The sequence below is a fragment of the Argopecten irradians genome, chromosome 9 (assembly GCF_041381155.1).
Source record: "Argopecten irradians isolate NY chromosome 9, Ai_NY, whole genome shotgun sequence".
In the NCBI taxonomy this organism is placed as follows: Eukaryota; Metazoa; Mollusca; class Bivalvia; order Pectinida; family Pectinidae; genus Argopecten; species Argopecten irradians.
In genome coordinates this window covers 23,225,133-23,248,522 of record NC_091142.1, presented here as the reverse complement: position 1 = coordinate 23,248,522, position 23,390 = coordinate 23,225,133, and the positions used below count along the sequence as shown (strand labels likewise).

At 35.0% G+C, this 23,390-nt stretch overlaps 1 protein-coding gene across 19 annotated transcripts in view; it reads left to right on the top strand.

The window, feature by feature from the left end:
* Positions 1 to 948: 948 nt before the first annotated feature.
* LOC138331819 (RNA-binding protein Musashi homolog 2-like) overlaps positions 949 to 23,390 on the top strand; it is a 125,096-nt gene continuing 102,654 nt past the window's right edge. For 13 of the 19 annotated variants that reach the window (XM_069279622.1, XM_069279618.1, XM_069279617.1 and 10 more), the window contains exons 1-6: positions 949 to 1,135; positions 1,278 to 1,318; positions 1,555 to 1,636; positions 5,179 to 5,263; positions 7,828 to 7,869; positions 20,174 to 20,266. In XM_069279622.1, the coding sequence (XP_069135723.1) occupies positions 1,068 to 1,135; positions 1,278 to 1,318; positions 1,555 to 1,636; positions 5,179 to 5,263; positions 7,828 to 7,869; positions 20,174 to 20,266 (411 nt within the window). In that variant the 5' untranslated portion in view covers positions 949 to 1,067. Of the gene's footprint in view, positions 1,136 to 1,277; positions 1,319 to 1,554; positions 1,637 to 5,178; positions 5,264 to 7,827; positions 7,870 to 13,393; positions 13,567 to 20,173; positions 20,267 to 23,390 lie in introns of those variants that run through there. The other 6 variants (XM_069279627.1, XM_069279626.1, XM_069279631.1 and 3 more) reach the window with 4 other exon arrangements.

Sequence of the window (23,390 nt, the reverse complement as noted above, 5' to 3'; positions counted from 1 at the left end):
AAAATAAAATCTCAAAGGCGAACACACCTATAAAAAACACGTACACTTCAAATTGGTTTGCGTTCTGGAACCGTATAAGTCAAGTGATTTTCGAAATGTTTTTCATCGATCTATAAAAACATGCCTTATCAACAGGTGCTAGCTGAATGATAAAGTCAATAAATATGTGAAATCACAGACCTACATTTTTCAAGTGTACCCTATCTAGAGTGTGCAGAAACATTGAAAGTAGGAGATAATATAAAATTCTCTAAATCGGACAGACTAGCTTATTTACAAAGCAATCTTATACTGTACAGTATACCGTTTATCTAACGACCGTTTCCTAGCTGCCTCAATGATATTTTCTTATCTATTTTAGCCTTTTCGCGAACCTGTCACTGCCAAACAAGTGCGCGCTATGACGAAAAGATAAATAGCATGTGTTTAGTGAAATTGTAACTCGGGATTCCTTCCCGCAAACTGCATGTACAAGTCGTAACACACTACCGACGAGAACATCTACCAATTTAATTACACGTACTGCTTAAACTTCAGTGTTTACGTTATGAAAACGAATTCTTCGTTGATAAATGAAAATAGATTGATATTTTATGTAGAAAGTGACCTTTTGCAACCGCCTGATTCACAGCTTAATGGAGAAATTGAAAAGTTAGTTGCGATCAATAGTATAATGAATATAAAACCCAATATAGATTTGCCGAACGCCTAACCGCTTCATTAATTCATTCATAGTGAGAAACCCTTCTGAAGGGACCCACTTATCAGTAGAAGGTGGGTTTGTTTTCCCAGTGTTTACGTTCGGTAGAGGCGTGGTATTCGCCCTGCCAGGTACGGTGACGTCAATATAAACTGATCATAGTTGCCTAGCGACTTGACTTCGACCAATCAATTGAAAGCAGTTATCTGTCAATCACTGGCAATTGGCGCCTTGTGAGACGCGCGAAATATCCACCCACAATAGCCGAATGGTTGTAGAGTAGTGAACATTCAGATCTTCCCCACGTGCAGTTGTCTCGAGTTTACGGTGTAGTGTTAGTAGTTGTTAGCATTAGACTTTTAGAAATATGAAGATGGACCTCCAGGTTTCAAACACTACTAGCAATGGGACTGAGGATATACCTAATGACCCAGGGTAAGTACCGATTAATTAAGATCAAATCGAACGAAAATCAAATGATTATCCATCGTTTGAGAGCCCCGTTTTCTTCTCCGGTGGCTAAAAATAGGTCACCTACGAGAATCGTAATACTGAACTCTCTTCTTTCATATTACAGGAAAATGTTCATCGGCGGTCTCAGCTGGCAAACAACCGGAGGTAAGTCGAAATAGTATTTATTTTCACTAATGCTGTAGACGATGTTGATTTTGAATTGATTTGTGTCGTCTGTGTAGCTGTGCCGTTAGATGTCACGACTGAGTGAACGTCATGTTATTGTCTTCTCCGTGTATGTGTGTGTTCCCTCTCGTGTCGCCGAGTTCATTCTATTGTCAATTCCAGAAATATATTGATTAACACAGAAATAAACACTTATTTGTTTACGTTTATTACAGATTCGTTAAAGGAACACTTCGGGAAATATGGGGAGATAAAGGAAGCGATGGTTATGAAGGATCCGACAACTAAACGATCCAGGTACGCCAATGTTTACAAACCTGTTCCGGCTGACTGCGTCCCCAGCTATATTCGGTGTTATCATGCCTATGTTTAGAAAAATCATGGATATGTGCATATATGTTAATTTGTGATTATTCTCTTCACTATATATAAATCGGAGTATTGGGGATATGCCGGCAGTATCGTACACAAGTATCGTGTGTGTGCACAAAGGTATTTTTTTCCAATTAGGAACTATGTTCCTCACTGTACTACACTTGGAAGATCAAAGGCTTTGTAGCTGTTGTGCCTAGTTCCTATATCGTCTTTAGGGCCTCGGTCGTTAATACATGCTGTAGAATAAGATTTCTGCGTAGCCTAGCCCCCTCAGTATAAACTGCATTCATCAGTCGATTGCCCCTGATAACGAATCCTGAGTCTTTGATAGTTATTTATAATATTACCGACAAGGGCATCTTGCAGACGATGTCTTGCCATTTGCAATTTGTAGACAGATTTTGAATAATTTACGTCATCAGTAATTAAAACACAAACCAATTAGAGTACACTCAAGTCTTATCTTAACCCTTAATTAATTTTGGCAAAGCTCCATGTACTATTTTGTGTAGATGCATTTTCTATGGGGTTTCCTTGTTGTGTCCTGTGTTCCAGGCCTATGCCTGCAGATATAAATGCCATGTTGTATATATAATTACTTCAGTAGCAAGCTAGTCTCAGGCATCTGTCTCAATCCCAGCCTCAGAGCGCTCTACACTTGTAATACACCAATCTATGACCCATATAACCCTAGCTGTAAATTTGAATGTAAACAATGTGGGGGAAAAATTCCTGATCGAATAGCTGAGCTGTGTAGACGTCTATATGTAATACATAAGTATATGAGGTGTTCTTTCATACATTACTGCCAGGGAATTTATCCATGCCTACACGGTTTAATTGGTTAATTTGATTATTTCTGAAGATGAATTATATTACTGGAGGAAAAGATATAATTAGTGCTGTGTTGCAGCCCTAGAGCCTGAGTGTAACTAGCACAACAACTACGGCAGATAGCTTCCCCAAATACACAGCAGCTAGCCCACTCCCTTCCTGCCTGGCATTAAATTGCCTACATAAATTCTAACATTTAATTTTCCAGCTGAATTCCTATTAAGTAATGCTAGGGTTTGAAATGACTGGGAAGATAGGCTTTGCCACATCTGTCTCTCATGATGATAAAAACAGTATATACCTCTACAAATGTAACCGTTTTAAAAGGATTAAGGGCTTATGCAGTAAATATTCTGTATGCAATTATCTCCTAACTGCATTCTTGTGTAACCGGCATAGACAAAGCTTAATCATCAAAAGAGGTTTTTTGCATATTATCTTTAACTAACTCATAATTCTTTTTATTATTTTGGATTTTGGTAACTGCAATTAGGATTTTGGGTATAAAGGTCTTATAGAAGATGTTTTATTTGTTTACATGCATAGCAAGTTTTTCATCCCTTTTTACAGTTAACGACATTTAGATTTTGACATCTACATCTGGGCACTAGCAAATAAGGTTTTGCCAAAAATTACCAGAATTATGGTCCATATAAGGAGTTTTTTTTATTACACTAATATAACTTTTATACTTTACAAACATTTGAACAATGTTCAATTTTGAAAAATTGTTTAAATATATTATTATAACTTTGTTATTCAGTTTGAATTTATATACAATGTATAAATATCACATCTACAAACATTGTATAAGTACAACTTTGTCCTTTAGAGGAACCCTTAGATGTGTAGATATATTATAACAATGTTTGTGTACAGCACAGTATCCTGTATTATGTTAAGATTAAACCATTTGTGTTTTTGTGTCTCCCCAATATAACCGTTGTCTTTAAAATGATGATATATTACATTGGGCCACATACTTGGAATGTATACATAGGACTCAATGGATGGTACAGGGGGTTCTAGAAATACTGAGGTTATATATTACTATAAGGATCTTGTATGATGTAGTTGGACCAAGTACTCAATTTGATGATTATTTCTAGTATGTAGGACTATACTCCAAGACTTTACTTCTAAGACACTAGAATTTAGAACTGTTGATGATCTGGTAGGACCCAGTACTTGTTTTATTCTAAGTAAACAGATCAGACTCTTGTAGAGACCTTTCATAACATGAAATATTGTAAGAACAAATCCTCATCTTTTTCAAGTCTTTATTTATAAGGACCAAGTCTAAAGAGAAATATTAAGAGGGTTTTCAATAATGTAGGACCCTACTGTCATTTTAGTCGAGATTTGATCCCAGAACACATTAGGACGGTAGGACCAATATATACTTATTTGAGTGAGTGTTAATGCGATTTGATTCCATTTAAAAATACCTCGAAAAGGGCCTGATAGGATGGTAGGACCGATGTCCTCATTTGATTCTAGTTGTACATCGCAACAGAAGCTTGTGTAACATTGATTTATATCACAGATGATAATATTTTAGTTTTATAAGGATCTGTGAATAACTCCATAGTGTTATGACACACTGTGCATTGTAAACTTGTTCAAAGTAATGTGGATCTAACATGTATATGTAGGTCTGTCGTAATGACATACAAAACAATGTGGATCTAACAGTTCTAACTAGTATATAGCTCTAGTAATGATGTAAAAAATAATGTGTGATTTTGTGTACAGGGTGTAGAGATCCAGCCCCAGACAGAATCTGACTGGAGAACAATACTTAAGGACCTAGCTGTCACTAAGAATAATAGTTTGGATTAAGGAAAAATCAATGGACCATTTATAAAATACAAGTGTAAAAACAAGCAACTACACTTAGACACTTGTACATGGTCTGCCACCTAGTTTTTGTCAAGATAGCATTATATGTCATTGACTTCATGGTTTAATACTTGGTACCATGAAGCATCTCCCCTTGCCATTGGCATACTCAAGTCTGTCAATTTCCTGAAATGACTAATTAGATAAGAAGGCAAAGATTAATATCTCAAATCTATGCAAATTGTTTTAAGAATCCAAACACTGCAGGACGGCTGATCATGACTACAAATGAATGTGTGGTATATCATAAACCTTTTGTTTGTTTGTTTTTGTTTGGGAGATTTGTTTGTTTGTTTGATTCATTAACGTCCTATTTAACCTGGGAGATTTTGTTTGTTTGTTTGATTCATTAACGTCCTATTTAACCTGGATATCAGACATTACTATATAACCATCTATACTGAACTATATGGTTCATTTATCAGGAAACGAAGTTTGATAAAGTGATTTTAGTTTTATAGTCTTTGAGCTTGTAACAAGATTTTTGATTGGGTGTTTTTGATTTCAAAGGATTCTTGGGCTTGTCACATGAATTTTGATTGGGAAATTGGGAGTTGAATTTTGTCAAAACATGAATTTTGATTGGGAAATTGGGGGTTTAATTTTGTTACATGAATTTTGATTGGGTGTTTTTCATTTCAGAGGCTTTGGGTTTGTGACATGAATTGATTGGGTATTTTTTTTTAAGTTTGTCACAAGAATTTTGATTTTTGTGTTTTTGGTTTCAGGGGCTTCGGCTTTGTCACATTTAGAGAATCTGCAGCTGTAGAGAAAGTGCTGGCTAACGGGCCTCATGAGCTGGACTCAAAAACGGTAATATTTACTTCTTAAACTAAAATTCTAACTGCCATTATATGTTATATGTATGACAATTGGTTCATGTTATGGTAATTTGCCAGTGTATTGACCATGATAAATCATCTGACTCTACCAATTAATCATTCCTAATTACTCACATGTCAATCCCTCCCACAATGGGTTGATGTATTGGTCCCTGTCTACAATAATGAAAAAAAATCTACACGGCAAATTTTTCAGATCCATGGGTTTTTTATATGGGCGTATTTGGGATGATATTAATTGCTGTTCCAACTAAAAGTTATTTCAAAGTTTAACCAAATTTTAAAAATTACTATCCTGATCCTGCCCCACTCTCCTCCCCCTCTCCCCCCCCCCCCCCCCCCCCCCAAAAAGTCATAAACCCTGCATGATTGCTAAATGGTCCTACACTGGAGGAATTTGTGTTTTATGTTATTTAACATAACAAACATATTTTCTTGTTTATTCATTGTAACAGTTGTCATTTACGCTAAGAAGGAATTTCTTTTATCAATGAAATGTTTTAAATATATATTTCTTTTGTAGCCACATCTGCAATTGAAAAAAAAAATATATAAGTGAATTTGACGTTGATTGTCTTGTTATATATATGTGTTGTATCAATGGGTTTCATGTTTTTTAAATTTTGAAAAAAAATGAAGATTAAAAATGATGTTACTTATTATTGAAATAATTGATTATTATAATAATGACTTAAATGAGGATAACAAAATTATAATTGGTACATCAAATATGACATTATAGGATGTACAGCATTTCGACACCATGGTAATGTTTTAATCTCACCTCTAAATTAACTGAAAAATCACCCAATAAGTATTAGGGCCATGTTTCCTGCTTTTTATGCTGGACTAGCTTCTCTTTATCTCTACAGCTAGAGTACAATGAAATCTGTAAAGTACCTGTGAATGGCCAGGTGACCCCCTCTGGGCTAAATTAGCATAATGTGAAAAGGATGGATTGGTTTAAAGGGAGAAGGCGTTTTGGCCTATTGAAATGTGTTACCTGCAATGTACCACAAACTCTCTAAACGTTGCCATCCAGGTGAGAGTAAAATTTTCCCAGGGTGTCGCAACTTTCTGATGTAAATATCTCAACCCCGATTATGTAACACGGTAAAGTTACATTTTAAAGTATTGTAAAAAGGCAAGTTTCTATAGTACCGGTAATGTTTACAGAAATCAATTTAAATACAGAAATATTAACATTTGCATGTAAGTAAACTATGAGAAACATGATACCCTTTTATCACTGTTGTATATGTTGTGTTGTTGCATTGTGAATTGTTGCCAGCTGGTGTTTTAATGGTGTTCATCCCACTTTTATAATAAACGCCATATCACGCCCAGAGTCTGCGATTGGTCAAGGTGGAAAGCTGATGAATATTCATGACCTGTAATTAATAGACCTGTCAATAAATTTTAATAAAATTATGAAAAATGAATTTGAATAGATTATAAAAAACGGACCGAAAAGCATTGAATGCTTTATCAGTAAATTGTATATAATCTGGTACAATGAGCACGGTTCCTGGGTCAGGTTTGTAAACAAATGCTTTTACCTGTGATCGTAGGTAAATATCCCGAGGGTAACTGATTTTGACAGTGAACTATCCACAGCAATATTTCAAGATTTCCAAAGCACCTGAATAGCCGTTTCAATGTTCGTATTCAGGACTATAATTGGTTTTCACCACCATGTTAGAGTCTTATTGAACAGGTCTGTTATATTTTTTCTGGTATAACAAAACTTCTATAGAAAAGTTAGACCTCAACTGTGTAAATGTTCCATTGAAATGGGCCCCCAATGTCATAGCCGAAGGTGTTTGTTTAGCACAGAAGGTATAGATCTGTTCTGTTGAAAGCTGTGTGTTTGTCAGGAAGAAAGAAGTTGGTTCGATCAACCCGTCTAATGTTTACTTATATTTTAACTGGATGGGAAAGAACGCCGTTACATCACACGTGCTCCATTGTTTGGAATAACGATCGGGGAAAGAATCGAATACATTTAGTGAGGGTCTGGCTATTGTCAGGGCAGACCATGACGTCGACAATGGTACACTAAAAACGCTCGACCTAATTGGTTGTCAGTCAGTTCTAGAGCTTTTGAGATGGAAAGTAATTAAAGACTGTTGCTTGGACTCTGCTTAAGGACTAGGTGCACTGCAATCGTACAGTATTAACTCGTAGTAGAACTCATTGAAGAGTATCCTGGGACTTTATACAACTACACACACTTGTGCTGTTTTTACACCTTACTACAGGACTATAACACTGTACAGACCAGCTGCCCTGTGGTCAAACTGTCCAGGCTCAGGCCAAGGAAGGACAGAAGGTGACACGGTAGACATCACACAGCGTAATATCTGACCATCTCTATTGTATGTGTATGACACACTAGCCAGTACACAAAATACTTGTCAGTTATTCCTCAGCTCGCTACCTTGACCAGTCCAGCTCTCGGACATTCCTTGTGTTTTATTGTATACCTGTTTGTCTTACTTTAAAATGGACGCTCTTTGGTACCTCTGTCCACAGGTGGACCCCAAGGTAGCATTTCCCAGGAAGGCTCAACCAAAGGTTAGTATTCATTTTTCATTGCCTCGTTTAATCAACTGTGTAAGCCCACATGGCAGCACTTCTTTTTTAAATGCATGCTTTCTCTCTCTCTCGCTGCCCCAAGTTATTTATGGAAACAGGATCAGATTGTCTTCACTGGGAGATGGCAGGGCAACTTCTCTTTGATGAATGTATGAGGTGTCCGCAGTTCCCAGGATTAGTGAAGCCCTATGTAGGAAAACTTAACACTGCTTAAATGAAATGATATTCAATAATTCATCAGCGCTGTATCGTGTAGATAGAACTTTGGTGATGAAATAAGCTGATAACGGTGTGTAGGGATTGAGTTTACCTGTGTTTCTCACCTGGCTGTTATTATTCAGGATGAAATCAAATTTATCTTCTATATCTTCCTTTCCAATAATTTTTCGTTGAAACCCATTAATTATTGATATGCTCCAGATAACACATGAAAAGTAATTTAAAATTAAGATAGATGTAAGAAATGGTTTTGTGAATGATCAATTTAAAAAATATTTTCTTTGATTTATATTTGCGTTTATTATCTGTGATCAAGTATTTTTGTTAATTATGGGATGAACTCGTTAATTATTTGAGTGTCTATTCTATGTCCATGGCTTGACCTTTGGTATAAGGCGTCCTTCTTTGTGGTTTAGCTGTTCATCATGTACTTGTCAATACTATTGAATAAGGTGTAACACAGAAAACGCGCAACATTACATTGCCTATCAGTTCTTGCATAAAAAGGTAGCTTACATTTGTAGCAATCTTGCTGTAGAGACCGCAAACTTCAGCGGAAAGAATTTGCAAAACAAAAAAAATCAATTCGGAAACAAGAAACATCACTCACTAGCCAAATTCATCCCTGCAGCCGGAGTCCTTTGAAATGACTGAGTTTGGGATCTGTATGATAAATCTTCCGCTGGGAGGGGGCGGGTAAAACTCTAGGTATAGCAGTGCATGCCTGGTGCTCCAGGAATGACGATATCTGCACATTTAATGTACATACACTGCAGAGGGATCTGATAACTGTAGGCCAAACCAAAACCCAGGCCGCAGCTAAAACGCTTTAGGATAAAAGCATTTTGTTATATCTAGATTTTTTTTCCTCCTGAAATGAAAGTTCACACATTTTATTTGATAGGTTTAGTGGGACATAGCCTCTATGTGTAACTATCTCATTGTGTTATTTTGAATGGCTCCCATACTTGAGGTTTCATTACGAGGTTCCAACTGTCGCTAGTGCACAGTGGGACATCTTTCTATAGCATTCACCCATTCAGGCTTTGATTGGAATAAATTTGACAATTTGGCCAGGTATAATGAAAGGCAAATGTGAGAGTCCTTGAATCTCCGATATTCCGTTTTTATCGGGCCTGATTGTGATGAATCACCTTTACATGGGGAGGGAGGGAGGGAATCTTTTATTATTCATTAAAACTAATCGTGGCATTTATTTCTGCCCATGTAGTGCCACTTTCGACCAAAATTAGTTTTATTTGAGCATTTGTATGTTTAATGATATTTAATCTATTTGTTACCCATCTGATTTAACATATTCCGAAGATACCTTTCTAATTTGAGTAGTGGAATTTTTAATAAGATTAAATCTTAATATTATCCTCATTGGTTTTCAACATGTTTAAATATTTATTGATAAGAATGTTAAGTTATGCTTCTTAACTTTCTATCGGGTTTTTTGGGTTTAATAGTCCTGTTGTCACAAACTTCATTTTTTATTAACATACATCTAGAACAATATTTATTGATTGGTAGAAGTGGGAACTGCTCAAGTTTGATAAGGAGGTCAGTTCCTTTATTGATATGTTAATATCTATATGTTCAGGTCCCTACAGTTTGGCGGTCACTATCCCCTTATTGATATGTTAATATCTATATGTTCAGGTCCCTACAGTTTGGCGGTCACTATCCCCTTATAGGGCCCTTGGGGGAGTCGTCAGGGTTCAAGCTCTGTACAGGACCAATAACACATGGCTGTGAAAATAGAACTCCATACATTTCCGATCTGTTGTTCCAAACACTCCACACATTTCAATTGTTCTCTGAGTAAATATGATGATTGAACCCTATTCATGTTGAACTAGGTCTTTTTACAGCGTTATGTATAAGAATATATTTGTATAGCGAGTTTCTGTTAGTTTTACTCTGAGAATATTCCAATATTGACAGTAACTTAGATCAATACTTTCTTCTCCTGGTCATTTACATACCAGGCTCCCTCTGCGGCCTCCCAAATTTACCACATTGTCAGAAACTGGAAAAACAGGGTTGCTCCTATTAGCACTTGTGTTTAAAATGCCTGGCACCAGTTAGGTGAAGATTATTTTCCCAGACGCAGAAATCAGCTGGGCATTTGGGGAAGCTTTGTGTATTGTGGTATCTGGCCATATATTCTTTATACATTTTCCAGCTTGTACGGAACAAAGAGTAAGAGTGAAATTTGTTTGCAGTCTTTGGAGAGAGGGAGGGGCGGATGAAAAGATGGGAATGAAATCAGTTAATAAATATTTATCTGTTGATTATTTTTTCATCTAAAATTTTTTGACTAAAACAAAATGAAAAAGAGAATCTGAATTTAGAATTTTGATATTTACTCTTATACAATTTTGATAAATTCACTTTGACCTTTACTTGACATTCAAATTTAAGCTATTAAATAATTTTCTGCATTTCTAGTAAATCTGTCTACACCAGTTGTTTATACCATGTGAAGTGAAGAGCCCTGTATCATGCACATGCTACTAGCTAATAGCTTATTTCATACCTAACTTACCAACACCAGAACCAAGTGAACCATCAACAGATGTGGTTACCCACTGTTATGAAATTTGAGATTCATTAGATTAACGGTAATTCGTGTATGGCCATGTTTTTTTTTTAAACATTACAATGGATCAGAGAGCAGGAAGCTTCAATAGTCAGCCACTGGGGCAGATGTATTCTACTGTTAGAATTTTGTCATAGGGTTACCAAACTAGCCGTTGAAACATAAAATCATCAGTTAATTAAATCACTGATTTCATGACAGTTATTTCATATTTCTATAGAATAATAGCCATATAACATTATAATGTCTCTATGGCAATAAATGGTATTATGTTATATGGTCATTTACCTACCTTTCAAGAAATACTGATCAGAAAAAAACTGTCTATCCATGCTGAAGTTTCTTCATTAAAATGAATATACCTTTTCAAATGAAAATTTCCATCTTTCTATATTTTCCATTAATTAACATGATTATTAAATTGTCCCTGATATCAATTTTGCCTTAAATTCAAAAGTTCTTCTAGGAGAATTGAATTCAAAATAACCAATTTTAAAATCAAAGCCAAACTTGCATTAAAATTTGTTCAATATATAAGCAGAACACTTGAAATATTTTAAATTCAGTTGTATGAGCTTACAAAGTGTAAAATGCTTATACATTTGTAGCCCTAATAGTGTGTTCTTGTTAAGGTTTTTCCAACTGTTGCATGCTGATGTAATAAAAACACAAAGGTCACCCGCCCATAGCTAATGTGTAAAGCTGTTCAGGAGCAAACTAATTCCAAGGTCATCGATTTAAAATCGTCAATAATATGTGTGTTTGGCTTTTGTCCTGATATAAGTCGCACAGATCTCACACAAAACTGACAACGATACATGTCGGGATGCGGCTGTTGTATCGCTCAAGTTTTAACATACAAAATCCATAATGCTTGTAACACGTGGTTAAGGCAAAGAATCGAAAGTCAAGCAAAATTAGGAAATGATTTGTGTGAGAGATGCTGATAATAAATGGATGTTTAATGTATTGGCCCAGAGGGATCACAAATATGAATTGATTTTTACGTATGTGATGGTAGTGTATGGGATGTCGTCCTCATTCTGCGAGAACAAGTAATGCACTATACAATGTGGTACTTGGTATATTGTTGGTTTGGTAACGACAGAGGGTATTATCAGACATGAATAGATCCACCAATTTCCTGTCGTTTAATATAAAACCACCCTATAGCTCTCGGTCAGTGGACCAGAGTACATGGTGGTCGAGTCCAGCAGTTTACAAGTCAGAGAAAATGGTCAAGGTCCAGGTCAATCTGGGGAATATTTCATGGTTTATCATTATGGGCCCACCAGCATAAGTTTGTATTCAAGGATATAGGGGACTGAATTGTATGGTACAAATTTAGGGGACATTTTATGTTGGTACAAAAGGGGTTTACATGTATGATAGAATGGCATAAGTTTGAGGCACTGATTGTATGATGGTGTAAGTTTAAAGGAATTGTGAGAGAATTTCCTGAAACAAATTATGAAGACATGTAAGAGTTCATGATAGTATAAGTGAAGGCCCTATAGTTTTGGTGATTCAAGTAAAGGAGTATGATGGTTTAAGTTTATATATATGACATTTAAGAAAATAATGCTGTGTTGAAAGTTTGAGGACTGCACAAATGATTGTACAGGTATTTAGTGCGTAATGGTACAAGTTTTGTAGACTACTGCCACTTGGCGACACAAATTCTGGTCCATAAGATTCAAATGATATCTATATCGACAAATTCCATTAAAACTTTTTCTTAGAGTTATGTTACTTCATCTTAATATCTTTGATACTTTTTATTTTGTATAGTATTGAAAATCAAATTACTATACTCCATTACACAACTGAAATTGCTTTTAACAGTAATTAGAAGGAAAAAACCCAACTGTCATAAATAAAAATCATCCAATTACCGTTAGTACTTGGGAGATGATAACTCTTTTATTTTAAAGAAATAATTAAAATTGTTTACATTGCTGCATAACAAGTAGCTGTAATTGTGAGATTTTACTCCGAATTGGAGATGTATCTTATCACACACAGGTGCAAGCTCCAGGCATGTTTTGTAAAGTATTGTTAAAATCTCAAACTTTAGTCCGGAAAAAAAGATTATGCATTCAATTGTTATATCTACACCTGATAAACCCTCGGAAAACTTTTTTTTTTCTTTCCCACCGTAAGTTCAAGCAAAGTTTTCGGTTAATTAAAAGTTGTGTAAAATAATAGTGATTATGTGGTTAATCTTAATGTTGAGTAATTATTATGCTCTGTTTTAATTGCCTCAAGTCAAAACTTTTGAGATTTAGTGTAAATGGTGAAAGCCATTATTAGCAGAAGTTGGGAAATGATAGTGTTCAAGCATTGTAGATAGGCATACCTGTTTTAATCAGTGTAAAGCCTATTGTTGAACCAAGGTCTCGCCTGATTATAACCTGCCCATAAACGTCTTTCCTACTGTAGGGAAAGTGAAAGGCAACGCTAATTACCAAGTGTTGACAATCGCGACCATTACAACGACCGTGTCATCACATAATTACGATAATAAGGCTGCTATCCAATTTAAAAATTCCATTACCTGCGAGCTTTTGTGGCGTTTTTATACTGTTGTGAATGTTAAACAAAGGTCTAAAAAGGGAATAATATTTGTATTTCTGTCCTGAATAGTTCTGTCCTCAAAAATTCTCTTTGTCTTCTTAGTCAGCGGATTGCTTTCGAACACATCGGATGTGCTTCTTCTCGTTCTGTGGGACTTAGCGCGTTTTATTTGATATTTGCCGGGCCGTTGGTACTTGTGTGTGGTTTTTCTATTGCGGATTTAGTTGAGTACATATTTGTGTGGAGTACTCTAGGGAATGGGTAAAACTACGGTAAGTGTTAACATTAACAGTTAATTAATGATAACGGAACGACAAGATCTATTGTAAATTTATCAAGATCAAATCGTCAAAAAGTTGCATCATTATATCACTTAGTTTAACATGACTGTATAAAAATCATATTCCTATAAGTTTAGCATGACAGCATAAAATAAATGATTCCATAGCGTGATTCAGTTTTATGTTTTAAAACTTTTATCATTTCTTTATTTGATGATGACAGAAATGATTGAAAGCTAATGAAATCAGTAGTCGGTCTGCCAGTTTTAGTTACATCCTTTATTGGAATGTAATCTTTTGATCCTTACACAGTTTATTAGATATCGGGACAGTTTTATGATATATAGATTTACATTAATATGTTGTATAGTTCTCTGATATCTTAAACTTCAAATTTATCAGAATTACATTAAGAGATGATGTTGTTTGCGTTTTATATGTTGTTGATGTTTGCTGCAAGTCTACATTTCAAATCAGCAAAAAAATTAGTTGCAGTTTCTTTCTTGTAGACCCAGGTCAGAGGGGCACCCCTATTTGTGGCGAGGCTATCTCATAAATCTCTTCAAACTTTGTCTTAATTCCACCAAATGGTACAACATCGATTCAGACAAATAATTTTATTCATTGATTTTCTCATCTCTGACACATTAGATTTTCCTTTTTCCCCACCAACATGTTTACTCATGATTTCTGTGCTGATGAGATTACCCATAATTCCTAGGGTAGTATCTCTTAATCTATTCCCATAATTCCCTGGAGATATTTCAAAATTAATACCCATAATTCCTTGGGGATATTTAAAAACTAATTTGCCAATATGGCTATGTACAATTATGGGAAATGTCAACATAGAACGGCAGGTATATTGAAAATGATGTTTACTGTAGGATAATACATGCAAGCAATAAGACTTGAGGACAAGAGAGAAAGTTGCATATAACATCTGACATGTTGAGAAATCAATATTATACAGCTAAATAAAGATTTTTGTCATAGAAAAATAGGGTCTTTGAAGTGTTTTATATATATTTTTTGGACATTGATGGTAGGGCTAGAAGTAGACCAGAGGACTAATCAATGTGCAGACTTGTCACGGATCTTCCAGGACAAATAAAACATTTTCAATGCTCGGCCGACATTGTCAATAATTAAGACTTTCATTATATTCATTGAAGGAATATATTCTTAAAAAATTATAAATAATGTTTGGTAGTATAGAGATATGTTATGAAAAAATCAAATAGATAGGCATTAGAGGTACAGTGAATAGCCTGGCTCAATGATAGTTTTATAAGCACAACAATTCATTGCATTAAAGTAGACCAATTCACAACAGTTTGTGTATAGTATACATGACGTCTTTTATGGCCCATGAGAACTCACTTTTCAGGATTTTTAAATTAAAAGTTCTTTATCTGAGTCATCGTTTTAAACTGTCTCCAAAAAGAGTTTCTGATATTCACCAATTTGCCCAACGAGGACATTCAGTAAGTATTGCTTTGATATGGAGCTGCATTAACGTGAAGACCTTGAGATTTTCTGTCGTTATAGAGACACTCTTTATGGCTATACAGCTGCTGTTCCAGCTCATGACCTTTGCTGTTTTGTGTCACTTTTCTATGGCTATTAGTAAAATCGGAATCAAATCAATCTTTCAAAGACTTGGACCCAAATCAAACAACATTTATTGAATCTTTGAGGCCTCTGTGCCGTATATAGATTTGATAAATTATTCAATTTTTTGTTACTTTTCAAGGACATATACTGAAGTAATGATAAAATAAAAAATACATTTTTCATTATTTGTGTATAGTGGTTTTTTTCTTTAAAATTGCATTCATAAATTAAGGTCATAATGAAATTGACTGCTGTACAATAAAATTGTATAAGATACTAATATAAGTATTGATCATTTGTTATCTCCCCTTAGAGAGTTCTTTTTTCATGACTAAAGTTTTTACTTTTTATACAAACACATACAATATTAATGGGGACCATATTTTTTTATTTGTAATTTGTCTCAAGATGTCATTGGTAACAACAAGTACAATTTTTCTTGCTATTGAAATTAGAATTACTTTCTTTTGAAAATAATGACTAAAATATCGCAAGAAATTTGTGAAAGGCAAAAAAACTTGTTTGTTTGAGTTTTACGGCCCATCGACAACTAAGGTCATTTAGGGAAGAGACCAGTGCAAAGTCATTAATATAAGTCATATAACAATATTGTTTTCAATTTCTTTATTGATATCTTCTCACATAATCTTTTATAGAAAGGACATTTACAGAAAACTTTTATTTTTAAAAGGTCATAAATAAAGGAAGGTCGAGCAAGAAATCGTTTCAGATTAAGCTTCTCGCTTGTATTAGAAGGTAATTTCAAAGATTTAATATTTTTTCTCGTTCATGCTTGAGTATTCAGTGAGCTAGGTATTCTGTCTGCTTGTACAAGGGTATTGAAAAAAAGCAATATTTGTTCACATTTCTGGCCTGTCAATGGATATATTGTGTTAAAACCAATCTACAGTGTACATGAAGGGAATTGAATTCATTTGTTAGCTCAACCTGGCCAGGCCCTTTATAGCCTCACAACACAAAACGGTAGTGTTAAACTCTGACTTCAAGTAATTTACTGATACCATATTAATGGATGTGAAACATGCAAATTAGCGATATCGGCCTGGGGCTACAACAACTTGCATTTGTATAACGGTACGAATAAAACCAAAGATCAGCGTAGTAGTAGTACACTATCTACCCTGTGGGTGTCGGATGGAGGTTCTTTACATTGGCCATGGTATAATTTTGATTTGGTTTGTTTTTGTCCATCATCCTGTGTGTAGCATTCAATAAGCTTGGTTAGTAATTCTAGGAAAACTGGAGTTCCCAGGAAAAAATCACCCATCTATAAATAAAAACAAGAGGTGAAATGCTGATGGTAGAATTTCTTGACAACTTAAATTCTGCATCCCTGCAAGCCAAATATTGTCAAAGATATTATGCAGGCGATCGATGGATATGCAATAAAATCTGATATAGAATTATTAATATAGAATGATAGTCATTTAAAAAATTGTTTGAATTAAATAAATTTTGTTTTTTCAAAAAGTCAATGTTGCTGTTAAAGTACAGATCCAAAATTTGAAAGCAACAGTTAGTGTGAATATAGTAAAAAACTGCTGAACAAGGATATATGATTTAAGTAAATCATATATATAAATGAGCATAATAATTGAAGTAAATTTGTAATATCAAAACACAATGATTGAAGTGTAGGAAATGGATGAATCGTCTGAGTTCAAATGACAATGATATATGTACAAGTGTATAGGTAGACATGCATGTCAGAACCATGTACATGTATTTTCTATAAACATCATTTACTTGACAGATTTGAAGGGTGAAGCCCCCTCCCTCCCCCAACATTATTTCTTATATTCAAACGAAGGATCCAAATTTGTGATTATTTTAATAAAAAAAATAATAAAAAAGAGCTCAAATCATACAGAATTGAATATCCTGTTGATTTGTACTTATGTGTGAACACATGCACAAGGTAAGGATTTGATTTAATAGATAATCATCTTACAAAGGTAAAATCTCGTTAAAGGTGTACAGGGAGGTGAGAAAAGCTCGGTTTTTACCTGTCCGAGTCCAGCTGACTTTAAAAATTTAAACAAGCAGTGAAAACATGTGAGATCTTAATCATATGACATGAAACTCTCAAATTTCATAGTCTTGGCATTTATTAGTGACGTGTATAATTACAGTGTAGTTAGCGGTAATATGTCGCTCCATAGAGGTATACAAACACTTGATTGTCAAGGTGTTTGTTTGGTTTACATCTATTACACATGTGTAAACCATTGTTCCTACAACTTAATTAGTGGTGATTTTTTGTACTTTAATTTACTTGTAGACTTTTTGTCCTGAAAAATTAAATTGTTTACCGTTTGGAATAGAAGATGGTTTCAATATAACACTAAATTTTGTTTTCAACATATCTCTGAATTTATACCGAAGAAATATGCTAAAACATTTTTTTTTGTACATTTCGATTTTCTTATATTGTAGTTGAATCTTTTATAAAGAATATAGCTAAGAAGTTTGGAAATTTCTAAAATGTTTTCTATGGCTGCATGATAATTAAGACTCTCTGAAGATGTGTTTACATATAGCTTTATCTGCGAAATAAAATTGATTCTTTCTTGTATGAAATGGATCATATCTGGATTGGATTGTCTGCAGGGATTACATCAATGATTTATCATTAATAAACAGTCTACCATTAAATGTATGGTACAGGTGAAGAAACAAACTTCAAAGACAGGAATTTGTCCACTTTTAGGATTAAATTAAACTGAAGACTAGTCCTTGAGCGGTCAATGGTTTGACAATTATTGTAAGTTTATCATCAATACAGAACTTGTAATACCAAAGGTGTCAATAATTAAGCTGTCTTCTATATGTAGACGTGGACCTATATCGACCTAATGATAAGCTGTAAGGTTGTAGCTTGACTCATCGACAGACCGGGGCAATCATTATACAATGGCCTTCTACAACCTTGTCTACTTGTATAAGGAATTTAAAAAAAAAATGCTTTGAAGTCTGTGGGATCATTTAAAGAATTGTGGTATCCAATTACATGGATGTATGTTGTTTTATTTGAAAGAGGTCAAGATTGGCTACAGACCCATTTTAAAGTTCTACATTAACATAACGACTGACAACAGAAATTAGTATTTGATGACTTCATTCAACAACTAATTAAAGTTAAAAATAAGTTTTGAAGTTAAACAACGTTGTGAAAAATATTTGTATTGGTAGAGACCTTGGCCTGGTTTATCTGCCACTGAGGCGTTTATTTTGTGGTTATGTACGGTAATAAGACTTAGTGATATTGATCGTGAAGGGAGGTGTGTTTCACACCAGGCTGTATTTATAATGATATACCTAGCCTTCTCAGCCTGTCTTATGTGCCAACTGGTCATATTTTCATATGCAGGATCAAAAGGCTCTGGTATTATGAATGGAAATTTATACAATTTAACCCCCAAGATAGCAATTGGCTGCATCCAAGACAGGAAAGGGTTGAGTCAACTAAATGGGCAGAGGGGTGTTAGGTAAAAGTTAGAGACTTAGAGTGCGAACACATTTCTGAAGACACATAGTGCAGTGACAGGGCTTTGTTACAAGGACAGAATTATTGTGATAGTCGTACTGATTTTTTCCTGTCTTTCCTATGCATTAAGGCATTGATTGAAGAACGAAAGACCAAAAAAGGTTTGTGGTAGATAAAAAATGAGGATGAGTCTCTGGTGATTATTTGTGAGGACGAGCGGATTTTCCCGTCAAAATACTGATATTTACTCTACCTTATTGCGTAGGATATCCTTCTCGGCATGTATTTGTCCTTACGTCTTTGTCTTAAAGTGCCTGACACGATTCACATACTGAAAAAGCAAGTGTTAACATAGAGCTAAACAGTGTCTCGTGGACATGCAAGGAGACACATCTCCGGATTTAATTGATTATGTAGATACGATTTTTATCTTGTTACGGATCTCAATGACAGATGTGGGACAGTTATGTAACTGTTATAATTGCCATGTCATACCAATGATTGTCGTGGATCATGGCCGAGGCCCTGCTAATTAGATGTATTAGATGTATAGTGGCGAGAGAAAGCATTCATGCCCAAGTTACTATTTCCTGTATCCTCGAGCCCCAAAAAAATCACACAGTGTTGTTTTTACTATTTTGTGTTTTTAGGTCTAATGAAACATTTGCTCGTTCTTTTATAATTTATCCTGATTTTCCCATCTCTTTCCACGTAACCTTAGTTTACAAATATGTTTTAACTTAAGCTCTTTTGATCTTAAAATACTATTTACACTCCGGTTATTAATGTCCATCTTAAAATACTATTTACACTCCGGTTATTAATGTCCATCTTAAAATACTATTTACACTCCGGTTATTAATGTCCATCTTAAAATACTATTTACACTCCGGTTATTAATGTCCATCTTAAAATACTATTTACACTCCGGTTATTAATGTCCATCTTAAAATACTATTTACACTCCGGTTCTTAATGATCTTAAAATACTGTTTACACTCCGGTTATTAATGTCGGTCTTAAAATACTATTTACACTCCGGTTATTAATGTCCGTCTTAGATTCCTATGATGAAGAACTAATTATATATATAAACAACAAGTGTTTGGAAGAATAGAATGATTTTTAAAAATGAGACATCAAATGTCGTCTTCAAGAAATGAAGATTTCGAAATTATAACAGCAAAGAGATTTTTCTCGTAGTTTTGTCATACTGAATTCTTGGGGCAAAAAATAACAAATCATACAGGCATACTTATTTATGCTGACTTTTTTACACTATATTTACAGTAGCTGTTTCTATAAGTAAACGTATATATAATGCATAAATTTAAAAATATGTTTTACGTCATGGCTATTATGTTGAATAATGGTTAGGGTGGAAACATCATGGTTTTAATGATCTCTCTATTTATATACAGAGAGATCTAAATGGCTGCTTTATACATCTTTTTTTTTTTTTTTTTTTTACAGATGGTTACCAGAACTAAGAAAATCTTTGTTGGAGGGCTGTCTGCAGCTACCACAGTGGAAGATGTCAAAAATTATTTTGGCAATTTTGGCAAGGTAAGAATCATTTTATACATGGCACACCTTCAAAAGTTGTTTTAACTGTTCTTGAAAGAACGTTCTGTCATGCACCAGTTGAATTTGGGATATTTCAAGTAATGTCTTTTTTTTCTGATGGCACAACCTTTATGTAAATACCATCCTTCAGTTTGAATTAATCTCTCGGCAATCTGGGAGTGGGAGAAACACAAAACAGAGAACACAAGACGTATTGATGCTTTCCGAGTTTTATACTATTTTATATGTTTGTCTGGTAGAGATAGGCGTATCATCTGAGAATGGTTCTCTCTATCCTCAACCATTATCGTACAGGTTTGTGAGCTGACGGCAGCATTTGCTGGGAGTCTTAAAGCCTGTAGTTAAAATCTTTATTTAGAAATCTGGTATTTCAAAAAATATAATGGAAATGGTTTCAGAATAATACATTGTAGATAGAACGTTTTGTAATTCAGGGCATTGGAGCGTCTGTACCCAATTTTTGGTTTGAATTTGGTGCCCTGATATAATGTTAAATACACCTATTGCAAATGACATCTTTTGACTTTGAAGTTGTGTTGGATAATTTTTTGGGTTGATTTACTTTCAAATTGTTTTTTGAGCAGAAGACATTTTTGTGATGGTCAAGGTCCCTTTTGAATGAAATGTTCTGAATGCCAAGGTCATTTGTTGAGTAGTGGGTACTGTCGATGGGTTGTGAGGGACAGTTACTATAAAAGGTCTGTTTACCTGGCCTATCAGTGGGCGTTACCGTGGCGATGAGTCATAGGAAAGAAAGTTTCAGGATTTGTTATGGTCCAGTTTGTCAACTAGGATCCTTTGAATGACAAATAAATGTGCAAGTGAGATGTCTGTTATCAGCCCGGCCCTGAATAACATCCTGTTACTAAGGCCCTAATGATGTTCAAATGGTTTGTTCTCCGAAGAGTTTATACATATAGTCAAATAGCTCCAGTCTGGTAGAAACCTTATGTCTAGATGTAGAACAAGAGCAGACCTTCAGAAATAGTCTACAGATTTTTTTTTTTTTTTCATTTCAAATTTTGGTAAAAACTTCCATTTATTTTTGAGATCCATTCCAGTTATTAGGAATATAAATGGGACATTTTACCTAAATCTTTGTCCGGGGTGATTTCCTTTCTTTTTAATTGGGATATAGATGGTAGATCCAGGGATCAAAGCACATTAAGGGTTGGATTTAGATAGTGGGGCACTTCCTGTCCATATAACCTAGGTGAGAAAACAAGGTGGTTTTATGACTATGCTGTAATTGGTTATGGTTGTGATGGATCCTCCACCTGTGGAAATGACCTAGAACTACACCCACCGGACAAAGGCTTAGGCCAGGGGTCAGACTCATGTATTAGATTGGAATAGTTGTTTAATTGTAGGAGGATGTGCTCGCCTGTCATTCACAGTACTGTATAATGTACGAGACATGTACTTGGTTTTACCTGGGCAGGCCCTACACAGGGTCTATGGCTCAGGTAATGTGGATAGGAACATGTGAACATGCTGGTACACAAAATACCTGTCATTAGTGCTAATTAGTTTACCTGTAATACCTGGGACACCTACCTATGTTTCCAATCATCTGGGTTGTTTGACCATCATGACTGACTCACCTGTCATGTCTAATGTGATCATTAATGTTCCTAACTAATGCCATGTCCTGTTGGGTCAGAGATGCTCCACAGGTATTTCTTCAAATGTCAATTACATGTAATGTTAGGTGTAAGTTCTTTGTGAGGCTAATCGGATACCTTTTGTGTTTTCTTTGAAGATACCTGGGTAACCATCTGTTATTTGTAAAGTAAGGAGAGGGGGCAGTCTATGCAGGTGAAATGAAGCTTTCTTGGGTTTTAGATTCTTGGGGAGGAATATGTAGCTTCCCTGACCCATTTGTTAGTTAGATTCCAGGGAGGAACATGACCAGTCTATGTTGTAGTTTGTTAGTTAGGATCCTGAGGAGGGGGTATGAGTGAAGGCAGTCCAGGTAAAATGTAGCTTATACCTGCATGAGCCATTTGTTGGGGGGAGGGGGAAGGGGGAGGCCTGAGGGAGGGCAGTCCAGGTAAAATATATATTTTACCTGTATTTTACCTGATCCATATCGTATTATGTTATTTGTAAGTTAGAGATTCTTGAAGGGAGGGGGATGCAGTGCCATGTTTCATTTGACATTTCATATCAAAATATTTTATTGGTAATACAATGATTATAAACATAATTATAATATAGATAATAAATATAACAAAGTACAATGTATTAACAATTGGATTAGATAACAGACAAAGCCCATACAAATCCTTTCTCAAAATATGTCATACTTGATCTCATTTGCCATCTCACCTGTAGCTTTTCAAACCAGCCCTGCATTGTTTTTTTTCCCGACATATATTTCCTATTGCAGATCAAGAATGACATATTTTGCTATAACATAAGAGTTAGTTAGAACAGTTTGATGTGCTAGATTGTTTCGAAAATGATTTAGCTAAATTCCAGTGTTGCTAATGTGTCGTTATTGTAAAACGATAAAACTAGATGAGAATGCTGTATGTCATATCTGGCCTTCAGGATGAAGCTGGAATCACTCGAATGTTTATGAACAAGGAAGCAATTATTAAGATTGAGTTCTTTATCTGAATTTGAGTTGAATTAGTCTAGTTAGTGCCACACAGTGGGGAAAGTCCGATAAATTTTCCGGATAAAAACTGTCAATTAGTTTTTGCTAGGTTTTGTTTTAATGTCGTTGATAATGTTAGAGTTTGAGGATGACTTGTCATATCCCCATGCCTGACATGATGTGCACAATCTTGGGATGATAGTCTGACATTTCTTTCAAACGCCTACAGGACCATTAATTGTAAAAACACATTGACACAATAAACCCATATAAGGATGTCTAATGGTCCAAGGGAAGTAGAAATGGGGAGGTGGGAGTTAAAGGGGGGAGGCATGGGGTAGGGGTAGAGCCAGTGGGATTTGTTTGAGAGGTAAATCTTGAGAGAGAGCAGGTCATCATATACCTGTTGTGGGACTGCACTGGGGGTTAGAGGTCAAGTTAATTTCTTGTCAAGCAGAGAGACAACTGCCTGAGATAAAGTCCATACCTGCTATAAAA